Source organism: Lampris incognitus, chromosome 11 (assembly GCF_029633865.1).
Source record: "Lampris incognitus isolate fLamInc1 chromosome 11, fLamInc1.hap2, whole genome shotgun sequence".
NCBI lineage: Eukaryota > Metazoa > Chordata > Actinopteri > Lampriformes > Lampridae > Lampris > Lampris incognitus.
In genome coordinates, this window is record NC_079221.1 from 27,287,938 (window position 1) to 27,313,062 (window position 25,125).

Here is a 25,125-nt window from a genome sequence, read left to right on the forward strand (position 1 = left end):
AACGTGCATGGATAAAAAGACACGCTGGCCGCTGGCTGGCGGGTTCCGACCCTTTAGTCGAGCGGTTAGCGACGTCTCCTGCGGTGCGGGCGATACGGGTTCGCTTCCCGGCCGCGGCACTTCCTGTGGATACGTTGTCCCTCGAATTCGCTAAAGTATGTTTTTATGTTCGCTTAAAACTCCAGAAATACGCATTGTAGAACAAAAAGAAAGGTATCTTTAGAATCAGCACTTTCCAGGGATTGCACGGTTTGAAAAATATTTCAAAATCAAGTAAAAATGTAGATTTATTCGCGAAATTGAGTTTATTTTGCTCGCGCTGCTTTTTCTTCTTCTGTCCCCTAACAGCAGTCCCTCTCCGCCATCCATCGTCTCGCAGTGCCACCTGTCATGTATTGCGTTTGGGTTTGACACCTGTTGATACCCATAAGGATTGATGTCATATCCGGAATGTTGTAGCAAGAGAATTTTGCTCAGTAAAGTGTTGAAATGCGATTCAGTTCGATGAATATTGTAATGGTCTAATTTCAGGTATTATGACGTAAACACAACAATGACGATGAGGATATAGCGACCATATTCGCTTTACCTGGCGGTGATTAGGTTTGAACTGTTAACATGGAGAAATCCGGGATTCAGAATTTTACATGCTTTGGCGAACCAGCCACGCTTGGTCCGAGATGGACAAGATGCTTGACGTCGTTCGAACTCTGTGCTGAGGGCAAAGGACTAATTTTGCGGGAGATACAGGTTCGCGTCCTGGCTGCGGTGGTTCCTGTGGTTGCCCCCCTAATTCGCTACATTGGTGTCAGGAGTGGGATGCGCGCGGTTCGCGTCCCGGCTGTGACGGTCCGGCCCTGACAGCAAGATAAGCAGTTCGGATAATGGATGGATGGATATAAATCAACGCTATGCTCAGACAAAACTGAAAACTCAGTCCTGTCGCATCAGTTATAATATGGTACTTTTATTGCAAGGCTGAAGGCATTTTTTCTACCACTAGCGCCATCTGTGCTAAAACCTATGAAGTGAACCTGGTTCGTACTCCAAGATGCTTTGCATGAAGCCTCTGCCCTTTACTAGATATCAAAGGTTAGCTTAAACCTGTCACATTGACATAAAAGGGAATCCATACACAATACTCACTTCATGGTCTGCATGTAGCCCACTGGCTCTAAAACCTTTCCAAACATCGCCATGATGAGACCAACGTCCACTCACAAATCAGCTGTGCTGGAGCTGTGGAAAAAGACAGCAATCAACCAAAGATAGACAAGAAATGCAAGAAAGAAGAAAATATGCAAGAAAATATCTCTGAAAAAAATATAGCGTTTTTATATCGGTACAAATTAAAATCGCACGCATCCTAACGCTTGTTGAGGTTTGCGTGACTCACCTGAATACTTTTCTGTGCAGTTGTAAAATAATCTTTTTTTTCCTTTAATATCTTTAATAATGACCGTCTCATAAGAGAATCTTCACCCCCCACTCTCTCCTCTGGACCCAAAAACCTGGCACCGGGAGAGCATGGAAAACCCTGCGGAAAAGTTTCAGTAGATTTTATCTGGTCGATGACGTTTAAGAGTTTCTTATTTTTATTTCGCTGGAATTTGATTGTGAGCGACCCAGTCTCTTGTAATATACTCACAATTGGCTAGGTGGCAGTATAAAAAAGATGATTCAAAGGGAAAAACTGTTTCCGGTTATCGGCCGAAATGGCGCCAAAATCCAAAAGAGATTTCCGCCGGGATCTGAACGTAAGACCAACGGTGTAGGTGTGTAATAAGTGATTATTATTTGCACGTATTGTTCAGAGTGGGAAAAATGGACCCGACGTCAAGTTTTTTCACAAAGCTACGGAAGCTAGGGACGACTCTGGAGACAGAAACCGCCAGATTTCAGCATGTTTATCAAAACCGGGACTGCGGCGATGGTGAGTGACAGACGGTTTCAAACCGACACGCTGGGTAATGACTATCTTTACCAGAACCAGGGCTGGACTGGGACAGAAAAATTGGCCCTGGCATTTCCGGCCCAGACCGGTGTTCCGGCGATTTATGCTGCCTTGACGAAAATGCTACTGTAGCGCGAATCGATAGCTTAGCCTAACCCTAACCGCACCTACCATGTCCAGAACCGCTAAGTAGCACATCTCGATAGAACACCGGTCCCCCATAATCGGTCGATCACCACCTACCAGTACACCGTCCTTGCGATTCCCTTAAATATATGTAATGAACTATTCCCCCAAACCATAACGAAGCTGAGTAGTAAGTGCCTTGCTCAAGTGGACCAGTGTACTCACTCGCTCGACTCCCTGGTGATCAGAGGTCGCAGTGGAGTACACGATATCCATACTAAATAACGACTTAAGACGAGAGAGAAAGAGAGAGAGCGATGATTACAATTAATTGAGTGGTGTATTAACATGATTATAAATCAGATCCAAAATTTTGGAATTCTCTGACAAAGATGTGCAAAAGCTGTACAATTTAAACTACCATACTGGTAGTGATCAAATAGTTTATACAATTAATGCATGGAGCGGTTCCATCTTGTTTCATTAGCTACTAACTATTACTTTCATACAGATTTCAAGTATCCAAATATTGATAACTATTGTGTAAGGTGTTTATAGATCACCTATTTTTATGTCTTTATGCATGCTCAATAATCCAGGTAAGGAAATCACAAAGTTGAATGTCCAGATGAACTGATTCAACTTTTTGTGACTTTTTTTACGTTAATGTTCAGAGCGTACTAATAGTCCTGTGTATGTGATAGCGCATTTAAATCAAGGGTGGGCTTGTTTGTTTGGTGAGTTTGAACTACAGTTGACCTCTCGCACATGAACGTGCATGCTTACTGGACAGCAGCACCAAACAGTTTGAACATATTGTGGGTGGAGAACAGTCTGGAGTTGGGTACAGGTAGGCCTGTGTTACCCCACCGATGGTAATAACAGCAACATACCATATACACTGATCAGCCAAAACATTAAAACCACCTGTCCAATATTGTGTAGGTCCCCCTCGTGCCATCAAAACAGCTCTGACTCGTTGAAGCATGGACTCCACAAAACCTCTGAAGTTGTTCGATGTTATCTGGCACCAAAACATTAGCAGCAAGTCCTTCAAGTCCTGTAAGTTGCCAGGTGGGGCCTCCATGGATCAGACTTATATTTCCAGCACATCCTGCAGAAGCTCAATTCGATGAGATCTGTGTAATTTCGAGGCCAAGGCAACACCTTGAACTCTGTCATGTTCCTCAAACCGTTACTGAACAATTTTTGCAGTGTGGCAGGGCGCATTATCCTGTTGAAAGAGGCCACTGCCATCAGGGAATACCATTGCCATGAAGAGATGTACCTGGTCTGCAAAAATGTTTAGGTAGGTGATACATGTCAAAGTAACATTCACATGAATGCCAGCACCCAAGGTTTCCCAGCAGAACATAGCCCAGAGCATCACACTTCTTCCGCTGGCTTTCCTTGTTCCCATAGTGCATCCTGGTGTCATCTCTTCCCCAGGTAAATGATGCACACACACCTGGTGGTCCACTTGATGTAAAAGAAAACGTGATTCATCAGAACATGCCACCTTCTTCTCTTGCTCCATTTCCGACCCTCATGTGCCCATTGTAGGTGCTTTCAGCAGTGGACAAGGGTCATCATGACCCTCTGACAAGTCTGTGGCTACGCAGCCCCATACGCAGCAAGCTGCAATGCACTGTGTGTTCTGACACCTGTCTATCAGAGCCAGCATTAACTCTTCTGTGGAATCGAACCAGACAGGCCAGCCTTCACTTCCCACACATTAATAAGCCTTGGGCACCCATAACCCTGTCGCCTGTTCACCAGTTGTCCTTGTTTGAACCACTTTTGGAAGATACTGACCACTGCATACCGTGAACACCCCAAAAGATGTGTCGTTTTGGAGGTGCTTTGACACAGCCATCTAACCATCACAATTTGCCCCTTGTCAAAGTCGCTCAGATCCTTACGCTTGCCCATTTTCCTGTTTCCAACACATCACCTTCAAGAACTGACTTCGCTTGCTGGTTAATATATGCCGTCCCTTGACACAGGTGCCATTGTAATGAAATAATCAATGTTATTCATGTAACCTGTCAGTGGTTTTAATGTTTTGGCTGATCGGTGTATATCACAAATAGTTACCACATACCTGAAAATAAACATAGGACAACTTTGTTGCCTGTTTTTGGAAACAAAAACTATTTTCCCTGTTCTAGCCTATTACATAAGCGGGCATACATTTTAGCACAGTAGAACTACGGATGTAACCTATTATTTAGCATTTTTGCACATCTTATCAAGGGAACCCTTAGCCTAATAATATTATGATACGATATGGACCAAGGTAACTCACTGCTTAGCCAATGGTAATAGAATAGTCAGCCAAAGTTGAGACAGCATCAGGGAAATATGCTAGCAGTGGTGCCAACTGTTTGGGTTTACCCATTGTAGCTACGGATTTGACCCTCTGCTACGAGAAAGGTCATAAATGCTATGTTTTTTCTGGATTTTTTTCCCCACTAGTTATGTACCAGTCCAATGGCAAAGTTTAACTTGGGCATCCAATGAGAAGCCGAAATAGGCGGGACTAATCACGACCACAAGAGTTCAATAACAGCTGCAATGTAAGCGGTCTATTTCTCTGTAACAAGAAGAACCTGCGTGAATTTAGCGAAAAAATTAAATGTAGTGCCAATGGCAATGGCTAACTGGTAGATAATGGTGGGGGGGAAATCCAGCTGTACAGATACAGCAATCTTAGCAAAATATTAATTTTAACTGATTCAATTTGAGAACTAAAAAAATAAAAATAAAAATTTTTTAGCTTTTCTCTTACCTTGGAAAATTGACTAATGGCATCCAGTTTAAAGGAACAGTGCTGTGCTTTTCAAAGCCTTGTAGTAGAGCAAATATACAGTAATTTAACGTACAGTACTTGATGGAGTAGTTCTAGCCTATTTCACAAACTGTTGTTTGACCTTTTCAAATACACATGTGAAATGAATAACAATAACAATAAATCAATGACAATACATTTAGAATGGTCTGAGGTACTTTTTCGTGTTCACTTCGCCACTGATGACCATGTTCTGGTTTTTATGGGCAAATTCTGGTTTTTCACCCTTGCTGTTCTGGTTTTCAACTTTTCAATGTTGGCACCTCTGTGCTAGGCTACAAAAACAATGCCAGAATAGTCAGCCAAAGTTGCGACAGCATCAGGGAAATATGCTAGGCTACAAAAACAATGCCAAATCAAGCTATTTGACATTGACTGACTGAGAAAGCGTTAGCAGTAGCTGAAGGTCTCACTTTATGATAGCGTTATGAGTATGTTATCTTATCATCATAATTAATTGAATTGATCGTCATTCATCATCGTCATCATGGCCTGGCACACACACGACCTCCCTGTGACTGACTCTGACTAAACTGACCCCCTGAGAGTCCCTGTTTTCCTGCATACTACTCCCTGCTTACTGCTTCAACTACACTCTCTTCCTGCTCACGCTAATCATCATCTCTAATTGCATATTGTTGAGCCAGCCAGACAGCCCATTTTTAGCTTTTGCTTACTGCAAGTTCGACTCTCCCTCCACTCTTGCCGTCAACTCTCTCCCGCTCCTCATCTTCCTCACTTTGCCTGCCACCACTGTCATTGGCCAAGGGTGCTGAAGAAAGACCTGCAGCCAACATTTGCTCGTTTGGCAGCATCTGCCTGAAAGGCCGGTCTTTTTTCTTTCTTTTTTTTGGCCCGCAATTTCTCCGCGCCTCCCTTACGTTTTGTCTCATCTATTTGGGCACTCTTGCTGATGCGCTGTTTAATGAAGGCACTAAGCCCAAAGGGGGAAAGGTTTAAAGATATTGAGCCAGCCCAGTGTCAGTTAATAAAAAAACTCAATGGGCCGATGTAGCTGTTTATGGGCCAGAAAAAAAAAAAGTGGTGTCGGCCCACAAGGCACATCGGCCCCACCGGGAAAGTGCCTGGTCTGCCAGATGGCCAGTCCAGCCAAGGCCAGAACTAAATAAATGAATAACAACTACATTGAGTTGTGTGTGTGAAGAAAAATCTATGCCTCCTTTACAGAAAACACCGAAAGGGCCATGCAAACGTATCACAAACTGCACTTGGAGGTCATGGATGTCAAGGTAACAGAATAGTGTAATCTCGTTTTTTTTTTTTTTTTTTTAAGAAACAGATGAGAAACAAATGTTTTACTGATACAAATTGAATGTTGCACCCCCCCCCCCAAAAAACATTCCAAAACTGAGAAAAAGTGCAATTAAGCTACATTTTGTTCATCGATGAGGTGTTTCCACACAGGATCAGGTACGGGCTCAGCTGGCACAGCAGAGGGTGGAGGAGGAAGAGGTGAGCCGCTTTCTAAAGGCGTGTGAGGTGATGAAGCAGAGATGTGCTGAAGATGTTGAAAGACTGAAGAGGCACTGTGAAAAGTATGGCTACCAAGCCCCCCAAAAGGGCCACAGTCCAACCAGTAAGTAACGGTGATTGCGCCATTTGCTCATAACTAACATTGAATCCTCAATGAGTCTGTGTCTGTCTATCTAGCAGTTTCTGGATTTCAGATTAAAAGAAGTTTGTTAATGTTTTATTATAACCTTATATATATACTTAAGAATTCATCAAAATCCTTTCAGAACGAATCAAAAGTGTTGCAACATCCAATAGATTTGTCAGATCTGTGATTGCAGTTAAAAGAAAAAACAGACAATAGCATACTGTCACGTGTCTCTCACAGAGGTCATATGTCAAGAAGTTGAGGCTGCGGATAAAGCAGTAGTAGAGGAAGATGACTCTGGGGAAACGAAAGGAGAAGTGGAGACTGAACAGGAGGTCAAAGAGACCTCCTTGAAAATGGAGCTTCGAGCCCGCACCGTGGACCCATTGCGCACCCCGCAGCTCTCTGATTTTGGCCTGTCGGAGATGCAGCTGAGGAGAGTGCTGAGCAGCTCGCGGTTCACTGCGGAAGTACCTCCCATGCCCGAGATGAACCTCTCTCCTCCATCGCTCTACATGTCCATACAGCAACCCATGCCCGTAACTCCCAAACTCATGCTGCGCATGGACGAGGATGAGCGCCAAACGCCGCAGATGCGTGACTTTGGGATCTCTGAACATACCATGTCTCTCAACAATGATTTCACCATGGCCCTCTATCAGATGAACAATGAAAAGGCTAAAAGGTAGGTTGTTTGTGGCTGTGTGTTGGCTTGGGTGATATCAAAAATTGATGATTTACATATCAATAACGATAACTATATAATATTATCATTGCTTTATGAGTTTAGTTGAAAATATGCTCACAGACTCTCACCACATGTAACTTTTACAAAAATTGTTTCTGTTATCAGTAGTAGAATAACTAAATTAGTTTTCCTTAAGTATTTATTCTTCCTAATTTTCTGCTTAACTAAAAGTTACAACGAAGGAACTACATTGTATTTGTTGAGAAATAAACATGTGCTGCCAAGCATAGGCTGTAGCCTTATCCGCGCTGGACCCAAGCCTTATGATGACAAACAAATGAAATGCATAGACTGTATGTGATTAAAATAAAACTTCCTAAATAATGGGCTAAATTATGCCAATAAGACCAATGTAAATGCAATATTGCCTAGACAATGATGACTGTTAATGACGTGTGTTCCTTACGTGTTTTTGGCCAGAAAAACAAGCACATGTGTTTCTCAGCTTTCAGCAGAGATCCTCAACATTTTCAGCTTCAGCTGATAACTCACTCTGACACAGTACTTGCACTTTTAGTGCACACACAATAACTTTCAAACAATTTTTGCCATCACAGGGATTGATTTCTCATTCATTTTCATTAAGCATGTAATGTATGTGGTCAAGAGTCCATGTCATGTCAACAACTCTCTTCAAAGCTGTATGGAGTGACATAACACATAATACTAATAATACTACTACTACTTTCGGCTGCTCCCATTAGGGGTCGCCACAGTTGATCATCCGTTTCCCTTTCTTCCTGTCTTCTGCATCTTCCTCTGTCAAACCAGCCACCTGCTTGTCTTCCCTCACCACATCCATAAACCTCCTCTTTGGCCTTCCTCTTTTCCTCTTCCCTGGCAGCTCCATATTCAGCATCCTTCTCCCAATATACCCAGCATCTCTCCTCCACACATGTCCAAGCCATCTCAATCTTGCCTCTCTTGCTTTGTCTCCAAACCGTCCAACTTGAGCGGTCCCTCTAATATAATCATTCCTAATCCTGTCCTTCTTCGTCACTCCCAGTGGAAAATCTTAGCATCTTCAACTCTGCCGCCTCCAGCTCTGCCTCCTGTCTTTTCGTCAGTGCCACTGTCTCCAAACCTTATAACACAGCTGGTCTCACAACCATCTTGTAAACCTTCCCTTTAACTCTTGTTGGTACCCTTCTGTCGCAAATCACTCCTGACACTCTTCTCCACCCTGCCTGCACTCTCTTCTTCACCTCTCTCCTGCACTCCCCGTTACTTTGGACAGTTGACTCCAAGTATTTAAACTCATATGCCTTCGTCACCTCCACTCCTTGCATCCTGACCATTCCACTGTCCTCCCTCTCATTCACGCATAGGTATTCCGTCTTGCTTCTACTGACTTTCATTCCTCTTCTGTCCAATGCATACCTCCACCTCTCCAGGCTCTCCTCAACCTTCACCCTACTCTCGCTTCAGATCACAGTGTCATCTGCAGACATCATTGTCCATGGAGACTCCTGCCTGATCTTGTCCGTCAACCTGTCCATCACCATTGCAAACAAGAAAGGGCTCAGAGTCGATCCTTGATGTAAATCCACCTCCACCTTGAACCCATCTGTCATTCCAACTGCAAACCTCACCATTGTCACACTTCCCTCATACATATCCTGCACCACTCCTACATACTTCTCTGCAACTCCCAATTTCCTCATACAATACCACACCTCCTCTTGGCACCCTGTCGTATGCTCTCTCTAAATCTACAAAGACACAGTGTAACTCCTGGCCTTCTCTAAACTTCTCAATCAACATTCTCAGCAAACATCGCATTTGTGGCGCTCTTTCGTGGCATGAAACCATTCTGCTGCTCACTACTCGTCACCTATCCTCTTAACCTAGCTTCTATTACTCTTTCCCATACCTTCGTGCTGTGGCTGATGAACTTAACTTTATTTATATTATGCTACAGTTCTGCACATCACCCTTGTTCTTGAAAATCGGTACCAGTATGCTTCTTCTCCACTCCTCAGGCATCCTCTCACTTTCCAAGATTGTGTTAAACAATCTAGTTAAAAACCCCACTGCCACCTCTCCTAAACATCTCCATGCCTCCACAGGTATGTCATCAGGACCAACTGCCTTTCCACTCTTCATCCTCTTCATAGCTGCCCTCACTTCCTCCTTTCTAATCCACTGCACTTCCTGTTTCACTATCCCTACATCATCCAAGCTTCTCTCTCTCTCATTTGCTTCATTCATCAGCCCCTCAAAGTACTCCTTCCACCTTCTCAGCACACTCTCCTCGCTTGTCAGCACATTTTCATCTCTATCCTTGATCGCCCTAACTTGCTGCACATCCTTCGCAGCTCGGTCCCTCTGTCTAGCTAATCGGTACAAGTCCTTTTCTCCTTCCTTAGTGTCTAACCCAGGGGTGCCCACTACGTCGATCGCGATCGACCAGTAGATCGCGAAGGCAGTGCTGGTAGATCTCCATGACATTCCAAAAAAATTTTTTTCCCAAGACATTAGCCTATCATCTGTCCTCCATTTGGCATTTGCCTTTTGATTGACGTAAAGGACGGCCAGTCTGCTGTTGCCTAAAACCAAAGATTCTAGAGCGGAACCTAAAACTTTGTTACATTAGGTTACCATAACAACCAGAGCCCTTCTCGAACGTACCTTGAAGTTCACATGCCCACAACGTGAGCTAACGCAGAACTGCATTGAGCTAGCTAGTTCAACTCTCTAAAAGAAATTCTACTAAAAAGTGAAAAAACAAAAATGAGTGGGGGAGCCGGACCTAGCAAGAAACAAAAAACGTACCATTTCCATGTGGAATGGGAAGAGGACTTTTTTTTCACCATGTCTTATTCCAAATGCGTTTGTCTCATCTGTCAGTCTAGCATTGCTATCCCAAAGAAAGGAAATGTGGAGAGGCACTTTCGAACTGTTCATAAAAACTATGACAATGACTTCCCTCCGAAAAGCGAGCTGAGAAAGAGAAAGGTGAGGGAACTAAAATCGCAGTTAATCGCCCAGCAGTCACTTTTCACGCAGACGCATTCAAAGGCAAAGGCAGCCACCGAAGCATCTTTACGGGTGAGTCACTCCATCATTAAGCATAAGAAGGCCTTCCAAGGTGGAGAGATGATGAAAGAGGCCTTCCTTGAGGCAGCAGATTCGTTGTTTCGGGACTTTAAAAACAAATCAGAAATAATATCTTCAATCAAAGCTCTCCAGTTATCAAGACATTCCGTCACAAGGCGCTGTGAAGGGATGGGCGGTGATTTGACACAGCAGCTTTGGAGGGACATCGTGGACTGCGAGTGTTTCTCACTACAATTGGACGAGTCTACGGACATAAGTGATACGGCCCAATTGTGCATTTTCATTCGCATGGTGTTTCAAGATATGACCGCAAAAGAGGAGCTGTTAACAATACTACCCATGAAGGAAGACACGCGGGGAGAGGACATTTTTCTGATCTTCAAAAACTTCATGGATAAAATCCAGCTCCCAGTGTGTAAACTGGTGTCAATCACCACGGACGGTGCGCCTGCTATGGTGGGCCGCTCCAATGGACTTATTGCCAAGTGCAGGGAGGACGATGCTTTCCCGGACTTCCTTAATTACCATTGCATAATACACCAACAAGCATTATGCGCAAAAATGCTAAACATGAAAGAGATCATGGATGTGGCAACCAAAATCGCCTGTTCTATTCGAGCGAGGTCTCTTCAAAGACGGTTGTTTGGTACACATTTGGAAGAGGCCGACTGTAACTACTCTGACCTCTTGCTACACACTGACGGGAGAAGGCTTAGTAGAGGGAGATTCTTGCAGAGATTTCGAGAGCTCTGTCCGGAGATTAAGGAGTTTCTCCTTATCACTAAACATGCGGAACACAAGCAACTTAATGACAATCAGTGGCTGCTAGACTTGGCGTTTTTAACTGATTTAACCAACATGTTGAACGAGCTTAATTTAGAGCTGCAAGGGAAAGACAAAAGCGTGGTAAACATGGTCAGCTCAGTTAACGCTTTCAAACGGAAAATGCAACTTCTGTCCTCAAAGTTGCAGCGCCGTGATTTGGGAAACTTGCGAAACCTGGCAGCAGAGCTGGAGAAGCAAGGGAGGGCGTGTGCGCAACTTGACAGTGCACGCTACACAGAGCAGATTGAACATGTCCGGTCAGACTTTGACAAACGGTTTCAAGACTTTGCTTTGCTTGAGCCAATCGCTACATTTATATGCTACCCATTTGGGGAAGATACAGAGGTGGATTCCCTCACCTCAAAAATGGCAACACTGTTTCACCTGAACTCGTCTGCAGTGGAGGATGAGATGCTGACAGTACAGGCTGACATTCAGCTTAAGTCCAGGGCGCATGGAGAGTTTTGGAACTTACTTACAGAGGACAAGTACCCAAACATGAGGAAATGCGCAACCTCCTTGACGGCATTATTCGGCTCTACTTATTTGTGTGAGTCAGCCTTTTCTCACATGAAGATTATCAAGTCCAAATACCGTTCCACCATGACAGATGATCATTTGGAGGCCTGCTTGAGGCTGGCTACCAGCAGCTACTGTCCGAACTATGCAACCCTGTCTGACTCCCTCCAGTGCAGGTCATCCTCAGAGTAGAGAGGTAGAGATCACAAATCTATTTACCACAGCTGTAAAGGTTCATGCAGTGATGCAATTTCAACATAGTGTAGTAGCAAATGCTTGGTATGATTATTGCCTGTGTAAGGTTCAATATAAATGCAAATTCATTGCAATACTGTATATGTAACACAACATGTATATAAATACACACACTGCATATAAATGTTCATATATATGTAAAACATGTATTTTTATTATTATTTTTAATAGGAGTAGATCATTTTGACCTGGTCATTTTAAAAGTAGCTCACGAGTCAAAAAATTGTGGGCACCCCTGGTCTAACCTGTCCTACAACTCACCATACGCCTTTGCCTTTGCCATCTCTCTCTTTGCTTTACGCTGTGTCTCCTTGTACTCCTGTCTACTTTCTTCATCTCTCTGACTATCCCACTTCTTCTTTGCCAACCTCTTCCTCTGTATAATTTGCTGTACTTCCTCATTCCACCACGAAATCTCCTTGTCTTCCTTCCTCTGTTCTGATGACACACCAAGTACCTTCCTAGCTGTCTCCCTCGCTATTTCTGCAGTGCTTGCCCAGCCATCTGGCAACTCTTCACTACCACCCAGTGCCTGTCTTAACTCCTAACTGAACTTCACACAACAGTCTTCCTTCTTTAACTTCCACCATTTGATCTTCGGCTCTGCCTTCGCTCGCTTCCTCTTCTTGGTCTCCAAAGTCATCCTACAGACCACCATCTGATGCTGCCTATCTACATTCTCTCCTGTCACCACCTTGCTGTCTCCAATCCCTTTTAGATCGCGCCGTCTACATAAGATATAGTCCACATGTGTGCACTTTCCTCCACTCTTGTATGTCACCCTGTGTTCCTCCCTCTTCTTGAAATATGTATTCACCACAGCCATTTCCATCCTTTTCGCAAAATCCACCACCATCTGTCCTTCCACATTTCTCTCCTTGACACCATACCTACCCATCAGCTCCTCATCACCTCTGTTCCCTTCACCAACATGTCCCTTGAAGTCTGCTCCAATCACCACTCTCTCCTCCTTGGGTACCCTCTCCACCACGTCATCCAACTCACTCCAGAATTCTTCTTTCTCTTCCATCTCACACCCAACTTGCGGGGCATATGTGCTGATAACATTCAGCAATACACCTTCGATTTCCAGCTTCATACTCATCACTCCCTCTGACACTCTCTTCACCTCCAGCACACTCTTGACATACTCTTCCTTCAGAATTACCCCTACCCCATTTCTCCTCCCATTCACACAATGGTAGAAGAGTTTGAACCCACCTCCGATACTCCTGGCCTTACTCCCCTTCCACCTGGTCTCTTGCACACACAGTATGCCTATCTTTCTTCTTTCCATCATATCAGCCAGCTCTCTCCTTTTACCAGTCTTAGTGCCAACATTCAAAGTTCCAACTCTCACCTCCACACTCCTACCCTTCCTCTTCTCTCGCTGCCTTCCCCCTGTCCTCCTTCGCGCAACAGCACAGTTTCCACCGGCACCCTGCTGGTTAACAGTACCGGCGGCGGTTGTTGGTAACCCGGGCCTCGACCAATCCGGTATGGAAATCTTATTTATGATCCATATGCACATTTGATTTGGCAAAGATTTTACGCCAGATGCTCTTCCTGACGCAACGCTCTCCATTTATCTGGGCTTGGGAACGGCACTAAGAATGCACTGGCTTGTGCATCCTCAGTGACTGGGTTGACATAACACATACTACATGGCCAAAAGTATGTGACACCCGAACATCATATGTGTATGTGCTTGTTGAACGTCTCAGTCCAAAACCATGGGTATTAATATGGAGTTGGTTACCCCTTTGATGCTATAACAGCCTCCAACCTTCTGGGAAGGCTTTCCACTTGATTTTGGAACATGGCTATGGGGATTCGCTCCCCTTCAGCCACAAGAGTATTATTGGTGAGATCGGGCACTGATGTTGGGGAGAAGGTCTGCCTCACGGTCAGTGTTTCAATTCATCTTAAAGATGTTAGATGGGGATTAGGTCAGGGCTGTGTGCAGGCCAGTCAAGTTATTCCACACCAAACTCGGCAACCCATGGCTTTGTTGACCTCGCTCTGTGCACAGGGGCATCGTCATGCTGAATCAGGAAAGGGCATTCCCCAATCTGTTTTCACAAAGTTGGAAGCACACAATTCTATAAAATGTCATTGTGTGCTGTAGTATTAAGATTTTTCTTCCCTGGAACTAAGGGGCCTAGCCCAAACCATAAAACAGCCCTAGACCAATATTCCTCCTTTGCCAAAATGATGTTGTGGTTTGCCTGTACTACATTACATTACAGTCATTTAGCCGACGTTTTTATATGAATGTGTACCCGATCATAAATTGTTGCACTGACTCCTGCGCTCCTTGTGAGGATCGTGTGGACTCAACCCTCAGCTGACAGATAATGACTAACTTCTTTTTTTTTTTTTGATCAAGCTCTTTTTATTTTTATTTTCACATAATATCACCGGTCCAAACAAGTCCAACAGAACAGAAAAAACTTAACCAATTTCCCCACCCCCCAAATACCAGACATGCACATATAAACATTTTGTACAGCCAGACATCCATAAAGCGAAAACAAATAACACAAGTCAAATGAAATTATATTAAAAACAAGGGAAAAGAAGGGTTACATTGTCATGCTGTCAGCTTCCATATCCTTATCAAAGGTTAAAAAAGGCTGCCAAATAGTAGGAAATTTCCTAGTGGGCCCTCAGACAGTATATCTAATCTTCTCCAATTTGAGATAGTCTCATTGGCTCAGAGAAGTCATGTGCCAACTTCCATTTTATTTTTTTGAAAATCAATCATCCATCCATCCATTATCCAAACCGCTTATCCTGCTCAGGGTCGTGGGGATGCTCTAGCCTATCCCAGCAGTCATTGGGCGGCAGGTGGGGAGACACGCTGGACAGGCTGCCAGTCCATCACAGGGCCCACACACACACCTAGGGACAATTTAATACAGCCGATTCACCTGACCTACATGGCTTTGGACTGTGGGAGGAAACTGGAGCACCTGGAGGAAACCCACGCAGACACGGGGCGAACATGCAAACTGCACACAGAGGACAACCCGGGATGACCCCTAAGGTTGGACTACCCCGAGGCTCGAATCCAGGACCTTCCTGTGTGAGGCGACTGCACTACTGTGCCGCCCAAAAATCAAATCAACCGTTTTAATATTACTATGCCCTGCGAGGACTGCCTTAAAGCAATTAATGACATTGTTAAGCTCCAGGATGATATCCGACAGCTTTGAGATGAACAGCGAAAAAAAGGATTCTCTTTTATCTGATTTTATTGACACTGCAGCAACACAGTCCAAAACAATCTCTGTTTTGAACTCGGCCATCTCCGATTTCATCCTCTGGGACCCATCATCTTATTGCCAGACCTTCTCCTGCTCCACTCCCAGCTCACAGGCTACCTGGTCAAAGATGGTAGTCAGACGTGGCAAGATGGAAAGACCGTGAGTTGCCTCGCCTCCGTCCATAAACCTCTGACATCATTTTACCATGCTATTGGCTGATGCCATGGTTCATCTTGCTGATGCCCTCGTGACCGATGCTGTTCCCGTGGCCGATGTTGCTCCTTCCCATGTGGAATCGGTCCCTTCTCCAGCTGGTTCTACTCCTGCTGCAATGGCTGCCCTGGCTGCTGCAGTGACCGTCCCACCTCCTGCTTCCACCATGGATCCCCCTGCACGAGTCCCTCTGTACTGTCCTCCCTGACGTTCGGGCAGGTTTGTCACTCCCCGTCCCAGTGCCACTTTCTCAGACCAACAACATTCATCCCCCTCCCAAGACTATCCCTGACAGTGCTGTCATTAAGTACTCCTCACCCCCACTTTGATTCTTGGAGACTCCATAGTCTGAAATATTCATTTCATAAATGCGGTCATGTACTGCTTTCCCGTAGATACTACTACTGATATCCTAGAGAACCTCCCGGGATTCCTGGATTAATTTCTGACAATTAAGAAAGTAATTGTCCATGTCGGCTCCAATGACACTGTCCGTCAGCAGTCTGAGCTGAGAAAAGGCGATTTTAAAAAAAAAAATTTTTTTTATCCGTCTTTCTAATTTCCTCAGTAGTTGTGGAAAAACACCTTTTATATCTGTCCCAATTCTCACACTGGGACCCAGTGTGGGACATTTTAGCAGAACTCTCAGCCTTTATACCTGGTTCCAGTCTGTGATTATTCGGGGTGGGACAAAATATCGATGCGGCAATGCATCACGATACTTCCTTGCATAACGCGTAATCGATTCACTTGGCGTCAGAGATCGATGTTTTTGTTAAAACATGCAAGCATTTAAATGGATTCCCCGCCTGTTACAGTTTATCTTACCAAAGTCACTTATTTCAAGACTCCTCGTGGTGGCACTAATCAAATGAACGAGGGTAAAATACGTGAACGGAAGTAGGTGAATGGAAGAAGCATGCTTGCGACCCGTGCGTGAAGAAGCCAGCTCAAATGGCTGATGGCAGGAGAGAAAAGATAATCAGAGGCGCACGTTTCAACTGCTGGTGACATAATTACGACTCAGAGGAGTGGCCTCACTCCTCAGCATGTCAATCAGTTGCTGCTTCTGCAGAAGAACATGCAAGTTTAGTAACTGAAATGTGTCCAGCTTTACATAAAGTAATGCAGCATAAAGTAATGCTGGTTATGCTTGTTGTGCACTACAGCGTATATTTTTGCATTCATTTGTTTTTTTGTTTTTGTTTTTTTGTATTCTGTAAAGTACCTAATTTTCACAGAACTGTTCTGCTTTCTGGCAGTTTAGCATTTTGTTTTATTTTATTCGTCATTCTGTGAAACTGACACTGAGTGAATAAAGACATAATTCCTGTTTTTTGCCTTTTTAGTGGTATTATTTCTTTAGTTACACAGATATCGTGATGTATCATAGATTAATTAAATCGCAATGCATTGAGAATCGCTGTATCGTGATTTAATCGTAATTGTGGGCAAAGTATCGTGACATTGTCGTAATCGTGAGCCGAGCATATCGTCCCACCCCTAATGATTACACAACATAGGTTTTATTCACAGCTTTGACTTGTTCTGGGAACGCTCCTCTCTGTATGGAACAGTCTTCATCTGAATATGCTAGGTAGCTGCAGGCTTGCTGCTTATTGCTGTCCTCCACACGTGATTGACTATCTACATCACACCCACGTGCCTTCCTGAACCCGCTTCTTCCCCTTTGCCCACAACGACTGTTGCATCCTTCGCTCACACCAGCTCCCTCTTGTGGTATGATTTGCATTGCTGTCCGACCTCTTCCCATTCCTGACCGTATTGCACACGGATATTACTACCCTCACCATCCCTACAACAAACGACATGTGAATCAGTCCAATCCTTGTCCCCTTCGTCAGTCCTCACAACCTATCAAAGCAACGCCATCTGAAACTGGTTTTGCTCAACACTCGTTCACTCAATAACAAAATCCATCTGACGGCAAGGTAAAGCAGTGAAAATATTCAAAACATAACACTGAACACTTAAACGGATTTTATTTTTTAGGTGAGTCTTTTCTTAAGAGGCTAAAATGCGTTTTGTCTGTGTCCCTGTCTGCAGCAATACATTCCTTAACTTCCGTTCCAGCTACTCCTGCTGAATCTCCAAACTGGGAGCGCACAGGCTCCCATTTACTGCTGGTAATACACGGACTATCGATAAGTAGCTCATACAACTCCACTTTAAAAAAAAAACCGAAATATTACTTGAAAGATAAGAGGGGGAAAATATAGCCGCAAGCGGCGATTAATGGGGTCCAAGCAGTATTGCAGCCGCCATGTGTCCGATCTGTTTCATATTTGGTGAATGGCTTCTATGTGCCACAAAGAATACGCCTATCAAGTTTCATGAAGATTGGCCATTCACACTAGCAGATATTAGCTGCTGAATTTTGATTGGCTGTTTGGCAGCCATTTTGGTAATCCAGCCAATCAGCACTTTAGGCAATGTAGCCAAATGGGTCCAAGTATAAGTATACCAAATTTCAGATTTTTTTGATCAAGCGGTTTTTGAGATGTCGGATTACTTGGGTCGCCTGTGTCCTAGACGATTACCGTAATTTTTTAAAATGTCGTAACACTTCCATTGCTTCAGAAACATGTGCCAGAGTTTCCAAAACTGGACCAGACGGTGTCTGATTTCTTGCGCCTAGCCGACTGCCGTATAAAGAAAAAGTATGTCGTTATACCCAGGTGTCCTGGCATGTGGTGTGTAGAGCTGCAGCGCTTCCACACCAAATAAGTCAAAATAGCGGGCAAACTATATGACTGACATAGGTGGTCCCAATAGTAAAGTTGTTGAGCACATTGAGATGCATGGGTCGATTAAGTTTTGTGTTGATCCGACTTATGCTGTGGGAGTTATGGCCTTTTAAGCATGACCCTTTGTTATAGCGCCACCATCTGGCTGACATGGGTGATTTGTAGTGCCAGAGTAGTGGGGGACCGTATGAATCCACCTACCAAATTTGGTTGGTCTAGGACTTATGGTTGCTGAGCCTCAGACACTTTTAGCGGAGAAACCGCGCCCAAACTAATACAAGTTAAAATGGCGGACAAACTATATGGCTGACATATGTGGTCCCGATAACAAAGTTGTACAGCACATTCAGATGCATAGGTCTGTGCAGTTTTGTGTTGATCTGACTTATGGTGTGGGAATTACGCATGACCCTTTGTTATAGCGCCACCATCTGGCTGACATAGGTGATTTGTGGTGCCTGAGTAGTGGGGGGCCATAGGAATCCACGTACCAAAGTTGGTTGGTCTAGGACTTACGGTTGCTGAGCCTCACACACTTTTAGCGGAGAAAAATAATAATAATCCTAACACATACAATAGGGTTCCACAAGCTTCGCTGCTTGGACCCCTAATAATGACACTAATGTGCAATGCAATTTTATTTTTTCCATTCAGTTCAGTCAAAGCCTGCTGGGAGCACTTTAAACAATTTATGTATTGTTATTTTATTATTATAATTATTCAGTTTGATCAGTGTTTACTGCCTGCTGTCCATGCAGTTTAATTCATTCCATTTTTATGTTTTGGAAGTTATTTATTTTTATTTAAAAAATAATTCCACTCAGATTATCTAGGGCAGGGGTCAGCAACCTTGTAGCGCCGCATTATGTAATAACGCCGCATTATGTAATAATGTAATACATTTTCACATCATTATGTAATAACGCCACATTTCGTAATAACTTGCCGCATTTTGTAATAAAATTCTTGAACGCAATATGTAATAAAGTTTGCCGCATTTTGTAATAAGTTGTCACATATTGCACCGGTTATTACAAATTGTGGATGGTACACTTTTTTATGAAGAAAATGTAATAATTTGGTGCATTATGTAATAAACCACCAAAATTTGTCTTGATTTGAAAAAACATAACGTCAGAACAACATTGTTTTTAAGCATTCTAGCACGACTCAACTAAGAATTAATTTTTCTAGTAAGATGTTTCATTAGTCAAAACTTATTCAAATATAACGGTTTATTATAATCATAGAGAATGTGTTTGAATGTTCAGAGACAAAAACTGCACTAAATGCGTGTTACAGACACAAACATTATCAGTGCACTGAAATGTCAGGAGACATACACATATCTGCATTATGTTAAACAAATATGTGATTAGACAGCAGACAAAAGATAAAAACAAATATGAAACAGCAAAAATAATGCAGTTTAATTAATTTAATAAACCATCAAAATTATTGTCCTTCATCTGCATTCATAATATGTATAACAATTAGGAAAAATTAAAATTCTCTAACTGGACTAGCATTATACATTATTTTTTGGTTTGGTTCACAACATAGTGGTGATAGCATGTGTGCGTGTACTAAAGCCGGCCACCAGGGGGAGATCCAAACACTTTGGCTTCAGTTTTGCCATGCCCTCTGACCACTTAAGATGGAAAATATTTGAAAGGCAACATGATGAAAGGTATGAACGAATATCAGATTTCAGATTCAGAGAATCTCTCAGAAATGTATGTTGATTGATTTGCAACTAATATGAAATGCTAACGGATTAAAGCCCAAACTTTTAAGTTAGTAACCATGATCTGATTAGCAATGATAAGCTAAACTAGCAGATGTTACATTGGTTTTAGAAAGTTTCTGAAATGACAGATTAATTTCGGGGACCAATAACAGCAAACTACTGTAAGTTACCGCTATAACATAATACAACAACGTGATATATTCAATTAAACAAAATATTTTTTGACAGCTCTACAGTTCAGCATAATTGTGGCCTGTACCCTTTGGGTTGTCTGCATGGGATATGGACAACAACAATCAATGACTAAAGATGTCTATGAAGTCATTGTGAAGAAACTAGAGGGAGAGTTCAATGTTCCTGTCAATGCACGTACAAGAGTGCAACAAAGTGCTCTGGTGAGGCTGTGGAGAAATAGGAATCTCTACTCTCTGAGCGAGGATGGAGAGACCTTGCTATGTGCCAGGAAGCCAGTAGCTATGAAGTCTGCAGTTGGTGGCATTGTAAAAAAAGGTCTGGATGACACAAAGGGATCAGGTGCGAGGAAGCTGAATAAGCAACTAAATGAGCAACACTCTGGCATTAGTGAAAGAAAGGTTCAAAAACTCCAACTCCACAAGGCTAGATTTGGAAATAAACCCATTCCGAGGCCCATCAGGGCCAAAGAAGTACAGGATCGGCATCAGATTGACCTCCTTGATATGGGAAAGTGGAAGGTCAAGCATGGCCATTTCACATATCGATACATCCTCACTGTGATTGATGTCTTTAGTCGATACACATGGCTTAAACCATTAAAAAGTAAAGACAGCTCAGAGATTGCAAGACATCTTTATGATATCTACACTGAACATGGCCCATGCAGCATGATCAAGGCAGAGAGTTTAAAGGAGCTGTGCGAAGGCTGATGGAATCAATGCAAGTGAGAATAATTGAGAGTTCACCGTACCATCCCCAAAGCCAAGGAAAGGTAGAGAAGACCCACAGAGTGCTGAGGAAAAAGATCATGTATGACCTTGTGAATTGTCAGAGGAAAGGGGTTAACTGGGTTAAACATTTGCCGTCATGTTCCCGAGTGCTAAATGAAGACCCAAATGAAGTTTTAAGTTGGATGTCTCCATTTCAAGTATACTATGGGAGAAAAAGTAACCCTGGCAGGTTCTCCATCCAGTGTCATTGGTGAACAATCCACGAATGATCCACAAAGTAATTTACCCTCCCTGAAACAGCGGCTCAGATTTGAGGAAAAACGAAGAAGACAAAGACAAATGGCAAAGAAAGCCACTGAGCATTGCAGTAAACAATGATCCGGCATGCATCTAAACAAAACCCTCCATCTGTTTATCATGTCAGTGAAGCTGTTTTGGTGAGAGTGAAAGATGGTGCCCATCGAGTTTCAAAACGGTATCGCGTGTTGCCTGGTAGGATCATGAAACGTAACATAAAGCTTTCAAAATACAAAGTTCAGTTCAAGATTCCTGGTGATGCTTAAGTGCAAGAAAAATGGTTCTTTGTTTCTGATGTGACCAGTACAACACGGCAACGAGAAAAAAAGCGCTCTAAATCTTCGAAGTCAGTTCTAACTTTGCATCAACTTTTGATGACATACACACATGAAGACAGACTGAGGGACTATAACTCCTTAGATGTGAGTGTACGGTTTGACCCAGCACCCGATGGAAATTGCCAGTTTAGTGCCATAGCTGATCAGCTTGCTTCATTAGGAATATTCAGATCAGCAGCAACCCTAAGGGATGAAATAGTTCAAGATCTCAGGTCTAATCCATTTACCGTAAATGGAACACCTTTGTCTCACTATGTTGATGGAAATGACTTGGATGTATACTTGGATAGCATGTCATAATTTGGGACCTACGGAGATCACATCACACTACAAAGGGCAGCTGAGATTTTCAATGTCCAATTTCTCATTATCTCCACACTGGGAACTGATGCCTCTTCTATTATATCTCAGTCTAACACATACTCAGAAAGCTTGCCATTGCTGGTCCTTGGACATATTGCAGAGGAGCATGGAGCACATTATCTCAGTCTGGAGGGGTCAGTGTCTTCATTCATTGAGAATATTGTGGAAGCTGAGAGGGAAAGGACATGTCAAAGATATGAGAATGGATCAAACCAAGAAGATGATGAACCAGATGTTTTCCATGATGATGCCCTGAATGAATGCCATGATGCTACGTTTGTTGAAAACCATCACCATTTCACGGATGAACCAGATGACTGTGCTCTGGATGAACACCATCATGATCCCTTGGATATACCCCATGATGATGCCTTTCTATATGATGATGGAAATTGTGACATGCCCAACCTGCTGACAGATTTGCTGGCATATGTTATTCAGTTGACACTACATGCTGACATGTCAATGCTCGGTGTATTCAACAGGGTTTCTAAACTTTTTCAAGACCTTGCATCACGATTTCTTCCTCAAATCTACATCAGGGAATCTTTAGCTGAAAGCCTTCAGTTGGAACATGACAGTGACAGTGTCATTAGTATTATGAAGCTATATAAATCAGCTGGACGTGGGAGTGGTCTCTCAGCGAGATTAAAGGAGCTATTTGGAAAAAATAGCAAGTGGATGAGGGCCTGGGTCTTGTTGAGGCACACAAGCTGTGGACATTTCAAAATCAAGGACATTTTTTGGAAAACATAGTATGGGAAGGAAGGAAGAAAGGAGATATATGATTTAAATAGTGAATGAATAAAGGAAAGAATGATAGGAGGAACTTCCAAATGTGACAGATCACATTTAACCTTGAAAAGTATGTGTCTGTTGTACCTAGTTCAATAATTTTCTGACTGTTTATCTTTAATCTTACTAAGTGATGGTTGTTTTAAGAGAAGTTTATGTTGGAGGACAAGGTATTTCTACTGTTGCTACTAGAGAAGATGGTTTTTTTCAAGTCGTAAGTAAATTTCTTGTATATTGGAAATATTGCAAATCTTTTTGTTAATCGGCAAGTGTGGCTAGCCTTATTTTTTATTTTAATAACATGATTAGAAATATCTCATTTTGATTTGAAAGATTGTTTAGGCTGTTTTTAGTCAGTTTATACTATTGTTAACCACTATAAAAAAGGACATCTATGTTGCATTAACACAAATGGAACTGGAATAAAGTTTTTTCTATTCCATATTTGTTTCTGTCTTTTGTCTGCTTTCTATCACGTATATATGCATAACATAATGCAGATGTGTGTATGTCTCCTGACATTTCAGTGCACTGATAATGTTTGTGTCTGTAACACACATTTAGTGCAGTTTTTGTCTCTGAACATTCAAACACATTCTCTATGATTATAATAAACAGTTATATTTGAATAAGTTTTGACTAATGAAACATCTTACTAGAAAAATTAATTCTTAGTTGAGTCGTGCTAGAATGCTTAAAATCAATGTTGTTCTGACGTTATGTTTTTTTCAAATCAAGACAAATTTTGGTGGTTTATTACATAATGCACCAAATTATTACATTTTCTTCATAAAAAAGTGTAACATCCGCATTTTGTAATAACCGGTGCAATATGTAACAACTTATTACAAAATGCGGCAAACTTTATTACATATTGCGTTCAAGAATTTTATTACAAAATGCGGCAAGTTATTACGAAATGTGGCGTTATTACATAATGATGTGAAAATGTATTACATTAGTACATAATGCGGCGTTATTACATAATGCGGCGCTACAAACCTTTTTGACTGGGAGAGCCATAAAAGCCAAATATTTCTAAATATATTTCATTGAGAGCCATATAGTATTTTTAACGTATAATAAATTAAATATGTCTTACTTTTAATGCGACTTCTGGTGCTGCATGGTTTTGCTGATGGCCTTGTAGTCTGGTTCATATGTGGTGAGGTTGAGCTTCATGCAGGCGTTGAGGCTTCCATCAGTTAAACGTGAGCATAGGTTGGTCTTAATGTTCCTCATATGCGAGAATGACTGCTCACATGCATATGTAGAGCCAAACATGGTCAATACGGCAATACTCACACGCTGCATTGTGTGGTTTGTCACAGGAAGCTCGTTCCAAGTTTTAAGAGTCAGCTGGTCTTCAGGTTGAAGATTTTTCATTTCTGTCCACTTGTGTTCCCTCGCCAGCTCTGCTCGCTGTTGCGCAAGACTTTCCAACTCTCCATTAAGTGACTTGAACTTACTCATCTACATGCCTGATGGCTTCAGGTCAGCAACTTCCAGCTCAAAGTCTCCGATAGAGACCCCGGGGATGCATGTCAGGTCGATTTTGTCCACTGCACACTCATGTGGATGAATGATGAACTTGAAAAGACCAGTGCGCGCACGAAATTCTCCAAAATGTGCTTTGAATGACTGCAGGAGATTGGACGTAAAGCCAGCTAGCTGCTGGAGATCCAGATGTGAGTGGAGTCACTTGCTAAGCATGCATCTCTAAATTGTTGCAGTCTTTCAAAGTGCAGAAGACGACCTGTTTCAATGTCCCTGAGAAAGACTTCCAGCTTGCTTTCAAATGCAAACACTGCTTGTTGAAGGGATGAGATTGTATTTCCAATACCTTGCATTTTCACATTGAGCTGGTTCAGATGGCCAGTTATGTCCACGAGATAGTGAAACTGCAGGAGCCAGTCAGTGTTGTCTAGCTCAGGATGCTTGACGCCTTTCATTTCAAGAAAAGTCCGGATTTCACTCAGGCAGGCTGCAAAACGGCTGAGCACCTTCCCCCTTGACAACCAACGCACGTTGCTGTGTAAAAGCAGACCGGGATAATGATTCCCAACTTCTTCTAACAGAGCTTTAAACTGGCGATCATTTAAAGCTCGGGCAACAATAAAGTTGACCACTCGAATGACCAGCGACATCACCTCACCAAGCTCCTGGCCACACGTCTGAGCGCAAAGCGCCTCCTGGTGCAGGATGCAATGAAAACTTAGGATGGCTCTCTTTTCATGTTCACGGAGAAGCGCTACAAATCCTTTGTTCTTCCCCAACATACAGGGTGCATCATCAGTACAGACAGAAATAAGTTTATCCATCGGTAGTTTTTTTTTCTTTAGCAAACTCCATGAAAGACGTGAATAAATCCTCTCCTCTTGTTGTCCCTTTCATTGGCAAAACAGCCAAGCTTTCCTCACGCAGTGTGTCACCTGCAGCATACCTGG

General features: G+C 42.8%; 1 protein-coding gene across 1 annotated transcript in view; it reads left to right on the forward strand.

Annotated features, from left to right (window-relative positions):
- The first annotated feature begins 1,824 nt into the window (after nt 1-1,824).
- The window catches only part of ska3 (spindle and kinetochore associated complex subunit 3), a 46,883-nt gene continuing 23,582 nt past the window's right edge, over nt 1,825-25,125 (forward strand). Inside the window, exons 1-4 of the mRNA XM_056288883.1 lie at nt 1,825-1,933; nt 6,120-6,181; nt 6,357-6,528; nt 6,793-7,237. Of these exons, the coding sequence (XP_056144858.1) occupies nt 1,825-1,933; nt 6,120-6,181; nt 6,357-6,528; nt 6,793-7,237 (788 nt within the window). The remainder of the gene's footprint in view (nt 1,934-6,119; nt 6,182-6,356; nt 6,529-6,792; nt 7,238-25,125) is intronic.